Below are 12,989 nucleotides of genomic sequence, written 5' to 3'. Positions count from 1 at the left end.
TTATTTACATTTTAGATGCCATCCCCTTTCCCAATTTCCCCTCCCTAGAAAACCCCTATCCCATGCCCCCTTCTCCTTTTTGCTTTTATACAATTTTTTAAATGTCAACCAAAGGCTTTATAAGTTTGGTAATGCTCAATATCAATCAGAAGTGTAACCTAATACCCAATCTATATATGTCAACTATCTCTGACTGGCAGAGACATGTGAGCATCCGCCTCCATGTCATCTGGACCCCTCCCTCTTTCTCTCTCATCACCTAGCTCCTCCTCTCCTTCTCCTTCTCTTCCTCTTCATACTCCTCCCACCTTAGCTCCTCCTACATATCATCCTTCCTGTTAAAATAAAACTTTTCTCTCAAAATACAGTTAGAGCATAACTATACTAATTTATGTCAGTAAGGTGCAAGATAGACCTAATAGCCAGTCCATCATTTTGTTCACTAACCAGAACCACTGTCATCTCTCCTAAATAGAAGACTTAGTTCTGATCCTTGCTTTTTTTTTTCTTGGCTTTAGAATGAATATCAGCTGAAAACCGTCCTCTCAAATATTTTCTCTGAAAGTAAATAGCAAGGATTGGCTATGGAACTATAAATTTTCAACCCCATCAGAAATCCAGAGTGTCTGAGTTAACTGAGATTATGGGAAACATAAAGCATAGCTTCTAAAACATAACCAATTTATAGAGACCTTTGAACACCTGGACAGTCCCTATACTACAGAATGTTGGAGCATCCGATCTTCAGCCTTCTGGCCCAGGATCATCTGACAGACCTAGTGATGCAGAATTATTAAGGGCTGATTACTCTGTCTAGGCAGATATAATCAGTCGACTATTCTGCAAGTGTGTCCTTTTCTGGGCAGTAATTTGTCTGTAGATGGAAAGAGGCAATTCTTGCCTAGTGGCTGTCTCACCACAATTGGAGTAACTCCAAAGATGCTCAACTCCAAAGATGCTCAATTTCTTCTTAGAATCCTAGACAGGAAGCTGTCAGGAGCAGACATGTCTCTAATCAAAATGAACATTACTACAGAAAAGTTTGTAACATCAATTCTGTTGACTTCTGATGTTTTGAAAACCAACTATCCATGTAAGGCTATCTGGACTGTTGTCTGTTAACTCCTCTCAGCTATTTCTAAAGAAAATATAGAAAACTCCCTAACAATAAACTCAAAGCCATGAATTTGCTATAGGCCCTTAACTCACAGTCTAACCATCTCAGATAAGTTAAAAAAGTTAAGGAGGGACTGGGTCTAAGCCTTGTATTCCTAAATGTGTTATACAGGCGCCATGCCTATGATAGTAACAATATTCATCTCACTTTTATATTAATAAGAAGCTTGTACCAATAAAAACCTTAAATTTGAAATCAAAGTAAATTTTGTACCATTTAAGAAATTAAAACTTCATCTTAATAACAATTATACATATTTCTACGAGTAAGTTATGGCTATGCAATAAATCCTAGCTAATCCTCCCTGATCCACCAAAATCACTACTTTTCCTTAGAAAGACAGCCCAGTATTGACCACCTCAGTCCCCAAGCCCAGGGAATAGGGGCGCCGACTCTTCATTAACTTCTTCAAGCTGATTATGGGTGTTGAGATATTAGAAGAGGGATTGGGAAAAAAATAAATTGATTAGCCTCTGACACTGTGTCTTCACTGCATCCGGCTGGAATTTCAGGACATCAGAGGTTCGAGCAGGTGTGCTCAGCTTGCCTGATGAGTAGATACACCAAGGCTATGTATTCTACAATATACAATTCTCAAAACAAATTTTAGTATCAAGATAATTGTTTGTTTGAATTCTGGAATCTAGTCTTCTGGCTGCCTGCCTCTATCATGTCTAATCCATATAATGCTGGGAATTTCTATGAAGGTGTGCTCCCACCATCCTCCCCTTTTCGCCTTCCTGCTCTCAAATTCCTCAACACTAGGGAATCCAAACTTTCAGGCACCAAGGCCCTCTACTTCCACTGATGCCTAACCCCTTATCCCCCTCTAATTACTATGAGGGTGTGCTCCCACCATCCTCTCATTCCCACCTCCCTGCTCTTGAAATTCCCCAACACTTGGAAATTCACACTTTCAGGCACCAAGGCCTTCTACTTCTACTGATGCCTAACCTCTTACCCCATCTTTGCTCCTCCAATTACTATGAGGGTGTGCTTTCACCAACCTCTCATTCCCACCTCCCTGCTCTTGAAATTCCCCCAACACTAGGGAATCCAAACTTTCAGGTACCAAGGCTGTCCACTTCAACTGATGCCTGGCAAGACCACCCTCAACTACCCATACAGGTGGAGCCATGAGTCCCTCCTTTTGTGTTCTCGGGCTGGAGATTTTAGAATGGCTACTCCAGCTTGTTTCTTAGGACCATTTGCTTGAAAAATGTTTTCCAGCCTTTTACTCTAAAGTAGAGTCTGTCTTTGTACTGAGGTGGGTTTCCTGTATGCAACAAAATGCTGGGTCTCGTTTATGTATCCAGTCCATTAGCCTATGTCTTTTTATTGGGGGAATTGAGTCCATTGATGTTAAGAGATATTAAGGAACAGTGATTATTGTCTCCTGTTATTTTTGTTATTAGAGGTGAAGTTATCTTTGTGTGGCTATCTTCTTTTGGATTTGTTGGAAGAGGGTTACTTTCTTGCTCTTTCTAGAGTATAATTTCCCTCCTTGTATTGGAGCTTTCCTGCTATTATTCTTTGTAGTGCTGGGTTTGTGGAAAGATATTGTGTAAATTTGGTTTTGTCATGGAGTACCTTAGTTTCTCCATCTATGGTAATTGAGAGTTTTGCTGGGTATAGTAGCCTGGGCTGGCATTTGTGTTCTCTTAGGGTCTGTATGACATCTGTCCAGCATCTTCTAGCTTTTATAGTATCTGGTGAGAAGTCTGGCATAATTCTGATAGGTCTGCCTTTATATGTTACTTGGCCTTTCTCCCTTACTGCATTTAATATTCTTTCTTTGTTTTGTACACTTGATGTTTTGATTATTATGTGATGGGAGGTATTTCTTTTCTGGTCTAGTATATTTGGTGTTCTATAGGCTTCTTGTATGTTTATGGGCATCTTGTTCTTTAGATTAGGGAAGTTTTCTTCTATAATTTTGTTGAAGATATTTATTGGCCCTTTAAGTTGGGAATCTTCAGTCTGATCTATACCTATTATCCTTAGGTTTGTTTTTCTCATTGTGTCCTGAATTTCCTGGATGTTTTGTGTTAAGAACTTTTTGCATTTTGCATTTTCTTTGACAGTTGTGTCAATATTTTCTATATTGACACAAGTGATTTTAAATCTGAATCTTGCTTTCCTAGTGATATGGGAAATTCAGGACTTTCTTGTGTGAGAGAACTAGGTTCTAATGATGCCAAGTACCCTGGGTTACTGATGCTTATGTTCTTGCGCTTGCCTTTTGCCATCTGTATCTCCCTAGTGCTACCTGCCCTGTCCCTGACTGGAGCCTGTCTTCCTATTATCTTGGTTGTATCAGAACTTTATGGGGTGGGTGTAACTACTGGGGTAAGCGCTGGGGCCCAAAATCTGCTCAGTCCTCAAGCTCAGACAGGATACTGCCTGAGTTAGAGCACCTGGGATACCTGCTTCCTTGGGGTTCTTAGAAATTGGGGGCAGAACTGCTGCTCAACATCTGCTCAGTGCTCTGGCCCAGACTGGAAGGAACCTTCCTTGGTATTTTAAATGGTCGATTTAATATAGTGGTGAATTACCTTGGGATAAGAAGCCAGGTCTGTTTTCTAGCTGTCAAATTACATTTAGCTTAGCTGTCAAAGTAGTTAGAAATCTAGGGAGAAAATTCCAGTCTAGGTGTCATGTATTAATTAAAAATACTGAGGTTGGTTTATAGTCTACTACTTAAACAGTTCCCATATCCCCATGGGCTCCATCTTAACTTGGGCAGAGTCAGTTTGGCTGTCAGGCCTAGAAGATTAAAAGCTTTTTCCTATGGAATAGATACATGGGAGAAGTGACTCACCTTGACATAGGCAATATGACACAATTAATACTCTGGGTATCCTCTGTTTGTCCTCAGTGTAGGCCAATCCCTGGCAGTAGGCTTGAACTTACTCTGTAGCCCAGGCTGACTTTCATCTTGCCATCTTCCTCTCCTGGCCTTCTAGTAGCTTAGATGGCAAGTATGTTCTACCAGATCCCACCTGTTCTTTCAACTCTCAAACATATTTATCAAAGAACTCTCTGTCAGCACAGGGCTTCCAAATGAATTTTTTAAACCTAGATTCTTCATAACCACAAAGAGGAATTTTTACTTTGATCATTTTACTGTTGCAATGTAGACCTTGGACCTAGTTGGAGCACTTGGACTCTAAACAGTATTATGACATCTAAAGAAACAAGTGACAATAGAAGCAGGCATCCAGTTTGGCCATATTGAACAACAAAGGTGGTTTTAAATAGCAAGCTAAAAAACATGAGCCCATTTGAATTTGCATACAGCAGGCATGAGAGGAGTGGTCAAAGGTGAAATACAGGCCTACACTAGCTTTTTTTATTCAATTCTAACAGACAGATAATCATGAATAGAGCTTTAGTATTCTCCAGAGAGTAAGAGATCCTTCCCTCAGGGTCACAGTTGCTTTACATATTAAAACAATACACAAAATATCCTGACCACTTACCCCACAACCCTCCACTTCTCTATTCTTAAGGTGGTTGTTAAACAAGGAGCCCCAGAGTCTAAATGCTGGAGAGTCTGCTGACTAAGAGCTGCTGATACTTTACTAAACCATGAATTCTCATTTCCCTCTTTCAGGAAACCTTTTGTTGATTATATTCGTGAGTTATTTTGGAATGAAACTGCACAGACCTATCATTATTGGCATTGGATGTGCAATTATGGGTCTAGGGTGTTTCATAATATCACTACCTCATTTCCTCATGGGCAGGTGAGTATTCAAATTTTACTTAAATGAAGTGAGACTCAGAATTTCATTTCTGAGAGTAGGAAAGCTCTCTTAGCTCCACAGTCTGGATGACTATTTGAGTAAGTCCTTTGCCACATCATCAATCAATTGCCTTTGATCAGGATATTCTAAAAAGGTTCTGGTACTTTCTTCACCTTTCTCTTGCCTTTTTTTTTTTTTTTTTTTTTTTTTTTTTTTTTGTATTCGAGCACAGGCATCTTAGATTTTGTTCCTGTCTTGTGATTTTATATTTCTAACTTCTTTTCTTCTCATCTCCTTGGTGGTATTTGTGGGAAATTTAACTTTGTTATCCAATTTCTTGAATGAGCTTGTAATTCATATCATCATATTTTAAAAATTTTATTGTCAATCATATCTCTATATCTAATATATCTCTTCTGGGAGAACATCTGGTATTTTCTCAAGAATTCAGTATGTTTTCCTTTGTGACTCTTCATTTGTCTCCCTTGTCTCTGGCTCCTTCACATGTAGGTTTTTATTCTTTGATTTACTGTAATAGAGTATCCCCCATAATGGCCTTGGTTATTTATTCATATTTAAGAGTATATTTAAGAGAATATGGATGATCAACAAGTGATTGAGTAGATATTGGCTAATGATTAAGAAGGACTGTTTGATTTTGAGCTATTTGGAAATGTGTGTAACTAACTTTTCATCCTAGGCTGGAATCTCTCTGCTCTTGCTAAAGAGGTAAAGAACAAGAATCTCTCTGCTCTTGCTAAAGAGGCTAAGCCAGAACAAAATGGGAATATAACCTTTTATCATTTATAGTTTTTAAAAAAATAATGACTTTTGTTTTCAGACTCTGTGTCTTCAGTGTATATCTTTTGATTCTCCTGCACCTCTGTGCATTTCCACTTGGAAAGTTGAAGGGCAAGCCTCAGGATCTAGCTACTTTTTATGTGCACTTTAACCCCTACTTTAGATATGGTTCTGTGTGCTCAGCTTGGGCCTGAAGTGCGAATCTCTTCATGCAGCTTTTCAAGGAGGCCTGGAAGATACTTGTTGCTCCCTACAGTATGGTTATGTTTCCCTTGTAACTTCTGATTCAGTGGCCATTCATCAATTCTCTCTGACTACTGTGTGGGACTTGGGATGGAAGCTTGAATACAAGCATCTTTACCCATGGAGTCATCTGGCTTTCAAGAGCATATTTCTTCCCTTTATTCTTTCCTTTGTTTGTTTCTCTCTCTCTCTCTCTCTCTCTCTCTCTCTCTCTCTCTCTCTCTCTCCTTTATTTTGTTTTTTTTTTAGTATTTTTATTGGATATTTTATTTATTTACAATACAGATGTCATCCCTTTTCCTCATTTCCCCTCCATAGAACCCCCTATCCCACACCTTTTTTTTGTTTATGCTTTTATACCATTTTGATTACATGTGTGTATTATGGTCAGTTCTATGTTCAGGGTCTAGCAATACAATAGATGCAAATAGTCAAGGAACAAGCAATGCAATAAACACAAATAGTCAAAGATAAAGCAAGGCATTAAACCCAGTTTCATGAACACTCTTATAATCACTGTTTCTAAAGGCTTATCAGGATGACCAAAGTATCTGAGCATATGTTCCTATCCTAGCCCAAGGTCATTTTTATGTCTGAAGTCTACTTCCTTGTTCTAGCCTAAAATGTAGATTCCTGTCTGAATTTACTTCTTTGTTGTAGCCTAATATTTAGTTTCCTGCCTGGAATTACTTCTTTGTTCTAGTCTAATGTCAGATTCCTGCTTGAAACCTATTTCCTTGTCCTTGGCCAATGTCATATTCCTAACAAGCTGCCCATTTCCTTGTCATTGGTCCATGTCAGCTTCTTGACAGTAGCCCCAAAGGCTCTCCACCTTTCCCCATTTTTTATTTCATTAACAAGACTGAGCCTGTCTTAGGTTGTTCTGACAAGAATGCCTTCCTTACCCATCATGGAATATCCATTCTCAAAAGCAAAGTACTTCTGTCTTAGGTTGGTAAGGCTCTGTGCAGAATTTTACCTATCCTTGGCTTGCCAGCATTTTAATTTAATAATGCTGTCTGAGGGTCATTTTCAGGTTCAAGCCATGTACTTTGGCTGCCAATATGTTGATGTTGTTAAAGATAAGCCTTAATACTATGAGCAAGAATAAAAGTATTCCCAGGACCAGAAGGGCTAGCCTGATCAAGCTATATATACCATTTCTGAGGTTTGACCAAAATGAAAATAATGAGCTCAGGTCATGAATAATTTTATTGCATTATCGACAGCATCAAAGGTCAACAGAGCAGCATTCATTAAATTCATAATCTCACTATACAAAGTTAACACACCCAGAGAGTTGTTAGGATTATGCCAAATATCTTACAGGTGTCTTTAAACTTTTTTCTAATTATAATGACAATCATTGTGAATTTCAAAAGTAACACTACTACAATGATATTTGTCATGACACTTGGTATGGCTCCTAATTCTTGTACCCTGAACCTCCTTCAGATAATTTGAATGGTTTATAGAGCATCATTCGTTGTTCCAGATACCTATATAAGTCCTTTTATATACTCAATACATTAGTAACATTTTTTGCTAGATGATTAACAAAAATAGTTGTTTTAACTCCTTGCATCAATGTTATTACATAAGCTGTGGTGCTAGCAATTAATGGAATTAAATCTGTTATACCAGCAATAATCAAACTTGCTACCCTCTTGCTTCTGCTTGAAGCCTAACTCACTTCTTCCAGCATTTTCAAGCTTTATTCAGGGAACCAATGTTTTACAATACTCAGGGAAGTGAGACAAAAGCTGGCTGATAGACCTCCATAACAGACATGCCAGGTTTCAACACACTAACATAATTGGAAATCATACAGTCAATGCAACTTACAATAAATATTGTAGAAGAGACAAAACCAATTTTAGCTTGACAATCAAAAGAGCCTTAAAACATGCATTAAGCCTTGTTTGAAATCTAGATCTTGTCCCAACATTATCTCTTGCTATCCTATCATCATAGTGTATTATGGCCAAAGCTGCCCCACATTTGTGGGCCAAAAATGTTTTGGACCGCTCTATCAGTGTTGGAACCTGCACTGCCAAAAGCCTTGGGGGCTAAACTGTTAGAGCCTGCACTGCCCCAAGCTGCTCTGGTCTGCAGGTCGGGGATCAGCAAGAGAGACAGTAAGGACAAATATGTAGAATGGAGACCAGATAGAGTGTGATTCAATCCTGTTTATTCTTCAGTTTCTCTTCCTAGTCCAAGTCCCAAGTCTTGAGTTCCTAGTCCCTAGTCCCTAGTTCCTACTCTCTAGTTCTTTACATTCCAAGTTATTTCTTCCAAGTGCTAAGTGCCTAATGTCTAATTCCAAGTTCTTCCTCCAAGTGCCAAGTGCCTAATACCTCATAATCTCTTCTGTCTCAAGTGTCTACTCCCAAGTGCCTAATACTTAATAATAATTAACTCCAAGTTGTACTGAACTCTTCTGTCTGCTTCTCCCTTTTATATGTCTCACTTCTAAGTAACACCTCTAAGTCACACCCTTAAGTCATGCCCTTAGGTTTTATCTCTGAATCACACCTTAAGTCACGCCCTTAAATCACACACCTTTAAGTCTCACATACCCAAGGGAAGATCCTGGGTATCTAAAACAAGATGTTATCAGAGTGTGCTCAGCTGTTGTAGGCTATTGTAATCAAATTTCTTGTCAGGATATATGGCTCAAGATAGCTGCAAGGATGATAGCTGCCTTCTGTTGGCTCCCCAAAATAGTGAGCTACAGCTAGCTTCCAAATATGTCTCTGAAAAAGTCCAGATTCAGTCTTCCAAACATAGACTGTTATTTCCCATATTTGATTGATTTCTATACCAGTACATGATTGAGTCTTAATATCGTGTCACCTTTAAGAAGAATACAAGAGACATGATTTCTATTTTCAATTCTCTATCCCACAAGGTCTCTATACCACTCTAGGCAAGGCAGCTTGTCCCATCTGGGATATAGTCAAGCAAAGGTGGGTCAGGAAAATATGTCCAATACAGCTCCTCAGTCATTCTTGTCAGAGTACTCAGCAAACTCAGCAAACTCACAGGTTTTTTGAAACCACAAAATGCCTATACCTAAACCACACAAAGACTCAACAATGAAAGAGAACTTCAGATCAAACTCCCTTAAGAATATCCATGCAAAAATACTCAATAAAATTCTTGCAAACCAAATCGAAGAACACATCAAAACAGTCATCCACCATGGTCAAGTAGGCTTTATCCCAAGAATGCAAGGATGGTTCAATATAAGGAAATCCATCAAGTAATGCACTATATAAACAAACTCAAAGAAATAAAATCACATGGTCATCTAACTAGATGCTGAGAATGCATTTGACAAAATTCAATAGCACTTCATTGTAAAGGTCTTGGAAAAAAACAGCAATCTAAGCCCCATACCTAAACAGTAAAGGCAATATACAGCAAAGCAGTAGCCAACATCAAACTAAATGGAGAGAAACATGAAGCAATCCCACTAAAATCAGGGACTAGACACGGCTGCCCACTCTATTCCTATCTATTCAATATAGTACTCCAAGTCCTAGCCAGAGCAATTAGACAACAAAGGGGAATCAAAGGGATAAAAATAGGAAAGGAAGAAGTAAAAATATCACTATTTGCAGATGATATGACAGTATACTTATGTGACTCCTTAACTTCCACCAGAGAAATCTTAACCCTGATAAGCAACTTGAGCAAAGTAGCTGGGTATAAAATTAACTCAAACAAACCAGTAGTCTTTCTCTACTCAAGAGGTAAACAGGCTGAGAAAGAAATTATGGAAAGGACACCATTCAAAATTGTCACAAATAATATAAAATACCTTGGTGTGAATCTAACCAAGCAAGTGACAGATTTGTATGACAAGAACTTCAAGCCCCTGAAGAAAGAAACCAAGAAGATCTAAGAAGATGGAAAGATCTCCCATGGTCATGGATTGAAAGAATTAATATAGTAAAAATGGCTATCTTACCGAAAACAATCGATAATTTTAATGCAATCCCCATCAAAATTCTCACTCAATTCTTCACAGAGATAGAAAGAGCAATCCTAAAATTCATTTGGAATAACAAAAAACGCAGGATAGCATAAACTACACTCAACAATAAAAGAACTTCTGGGGGAATCATCTGACCTCAAGCTGTACTACAAAGCAATAGCGATTAAAAACTGCATGGTATTGGAACAGAGTCAGGCAGGAGGATCAGTGGAATAGAATAGAAGACCCAGAAATGAACCCCCATATCGATGGTAACTTGATCTTTGACAAAGAACCTAAAACCATCCAGTGGAAGAAAAGACAGCATTTTAAACAGGTGGTGCTGGTTGAACTGGAGGTCAGCATGTAGAAAAATGCAAATTGATCCATTCTTATCTCCTTGTACAAAGCTCACGTCTAAGTGGATCGTGGATCAAGGACCTCCACATAAAACCAGCTACACTGAAACAACATGGGAAACCCTCTCTCTCTCTCTCTCTCTCTCTCTCTCTCTCTCTCTCTCTCTCTCTCTCTCTCTTCTTTCTTTCTTTTAACAAAGATCCTCATGGAGATCATTGTGCCCTCAAATTTACTCTGTAATTAATAATATTCATGAACTTATGATCCTCTTTTTTTTCACTGCCTGACTGCTGGGATTGCAGTTATTTCCCACTATGTCTGGTTTTGCCAAATGCTTAGGGTCAAACTAGGATTGGTGATTACTAGACACTGAGGTACTTTTTTGTATCTAGATCTCTTTTTCTGTGAGAAATGGGCCTTCACGTTTTTCATTTTTAAACCAACATTCCCCCCTTTTTAATTTATTTTTCTCTCATCTGTTAAACCCTAACTGTAGTTTTAGCTCCCTCCTCTCCCCTCAGACTCCCTTTTCCATCCACAGATCAACTCCCCACTTCCCCTCAGAAAAGGGCCAGTCTTACAGGGACATTAACCAAATATGGCATAACAAGCTACAATAAGAGCAGGCACACATTCTCACTAAAGCCTGAAAACAGAAACACAGAAAGAGGAAAGCAGTTCCAAAGACAGGCAAAAAAGTCAGTGACAGCCTGTAATCCCAAAAGGACACCAAGCTACACAACCATAACATATATGTAGAAGTTCTAGGTTAGACACATTCAGGCTCCCTGATTTCTATGAGCCCACTTGATTCCCAATCAGTTAATTCTGAGGGCAGAGTTCTTGTGGTTTCCTTGAACCCTTATGTCACACCCAATGATTCCTTCCATTCCTCTGAAGGACTCCCTGAGATCTTATTATTTGGCTGTGAAACTCTGCATATGCCACCATCAGTTGATGGATGAAGTCACTCTGGTATCTCGTGATGATTATGCAAGGCTTAAGTCCCTGTATATACAACAGACATGACAAACTGTGGGTTATAGGAGCTGTGTCTGGGTTGGTGTTCCTATTCCTCCACTTAAGACCTCGTCTGGTGGAATAGTAATTTACATCCATTTTATTGTCAATTGGGAGAATAAATGGACCTTGAATGAATGACTGAATTTTAAGCAGATATTGAACCAAATGAAGGCTATTTTTATCTTCTCAAGTGATTTTAAAGGGTACAGAAAGTCTGTGAATGGAACCTATCATCTGTCTGTCTGTCTGTCTGTCATCTATCTATCTATCTATCTATCTATCTATCTATCTACTATCTATCTATGTATCTATGTATCTATCTATCTATCTATCTATCTATCTATCTATTTGTCTGTCTGTCTGTCTGTCTCTGTCTATCTATCTATCTATCTATCTATCTATCTATCTATCTATCATCTCTCTTTTTCTCATTCTTTATCTATCATCTATTTATCTATCCTATCTATCTATCATCTATCTCTTTCTCATTCTCTATCATTTGTCTATCCTATCTGTCTGTCTGTGTCTGTCTGTCTATCATCTATGTATCAATAGTGTATCTATCATCAGTCATATATCATCTTTTTAATTATTTTATATTCTATTCAAATCAATGTCAAGAAATATTTGGCAATTATTGTTTTTCCATCTTCTGCCAAAAGAGATAATTCTCTGAAGCTGACTTGTCCTCCCAATATCATGAGTAGAGAGACACAGAACCTTGTTCATACTTCACTGGCCACCATTTTGGGGGACATCCAGAGAGTTTTTTAAGGAAAAGTTATTCTGAGTTCTTTGCTGTATCATGCAGAATAGAAATTAGAATGTTGGTAAGTACAGTTATCTACTAGGAAGTATTCAACTGTCTAGGCTCAGGCTTTGCTCTGCTTGACTTTTGTCTAACAAAGGTGAGAAATACATCCAGCATACTCTGTAATGCAGAGACTTAGATAGATAATTTTTCTACTTCACTTGCATTTGGTCATTTTCTTTCTTGGACAACCAGTTCCTTAGTAATGTGCTCAAGTAAAATTAATACTGTTTCTTAGAACTTTTATTCTTATGACTCTGTGTAGTTAGGTGATGGCTTCTGTCAAATTTTGTTATGGTGTATAGAGCTTTTCTTCTGTCGAAGTTATTGAACATATGAAAGAATGATTCTTTGAATTCACAAAATGGAAGGCTAGGGCTAAAGCTCAGAGAACCCAGAGCAGATGTCTTGTTATATGTTCTTTGTGTCTCTCTAAAGCTTTGTCTTCTTAATTCTACATTAAAGCTTTGTCTTCTTAATTCTACATTACTGAGTTTTTCTTTTTGTTTTGCTTTTTTTTTTATGTCACAACAATTATTTCTAGGAAATGGTCATTTAGAAATTACCATGAGTTGGCATTAAAAAAATCTAAAAGTTTTGTCATCTATTTGTAGATACTTCAGAGCTAAATGTAAAGAAGTGACAAATTTTTGATGATCATCAAGTTTTTGTTTTGTTTTTGATAATATTGATTGCTTCCATTTATTCATTCAGATGTTTTGTTTTGTTCTGTTTTAGACAAAGGATATCATAAAGCTCAGGCTGGCTTCTGAATTGCAGAGTTAAGGGTGGCCTTAGGCCTGATGCTCCTGTCTTAACCTCTCATGTGCTAGGGCAACTAAC

General features: G+C 38.1%; 1 protein-coding gene across 19 annotated transcripts in view; it reads left to right on the top strand.

The window, feature by feature from the left end:
- Positions 1–12,989, top strand: part of LOC117715213 (solute carrier organic anion transporter family member 1A5-like) — a 56,629-nt gene that overhangs the window by 14,347 nt on the left and 29,293 nt on the right. For 18 of the 19 annotated variants that reach the window (XR_013112722.1, XR_013112720.1, XR_013112718.1 and 15 more), the window contains one exon: positions 4,794–4,926. Coding sequence is in view for 14 of the 19 variants with exons in the window: in XM_076940769.1 (XP_076796884.1) it covers positions 4,794–4,926 (133 nt within the window). In the remaining 5 variants the exon portion in view is untranslated. Of the gene's footprint in view, positions 1–4,793; positions 4,927–5,002; positions 5,025–12,989 lie in introns of those variants that run through there. The other variant, XM_076940783.1, reaches the window with a different exon arrangement.

The sequence above is a fragment of the Arvicanthis niloticus genome, chromosome 9, assembly GCF_011762505.2.
Source record: "Arvicanthis niloticus isolate mArvNil1 chromosome 9, mArvNil1.pat.X, whole genome shotgun sequence".
Classification (NCBI taxonomy): Eukaryota; Metazoa; Chordata; class Mammalia; order Rodentia; family Muridae; genus Arvicanthis; species Arvicanthis niloticus.
The sequence above is the reverse complement of the archived record's forward strand: the minus strand, read 5'-3'. Positions and strand labels throughout refer to the sequence as shown.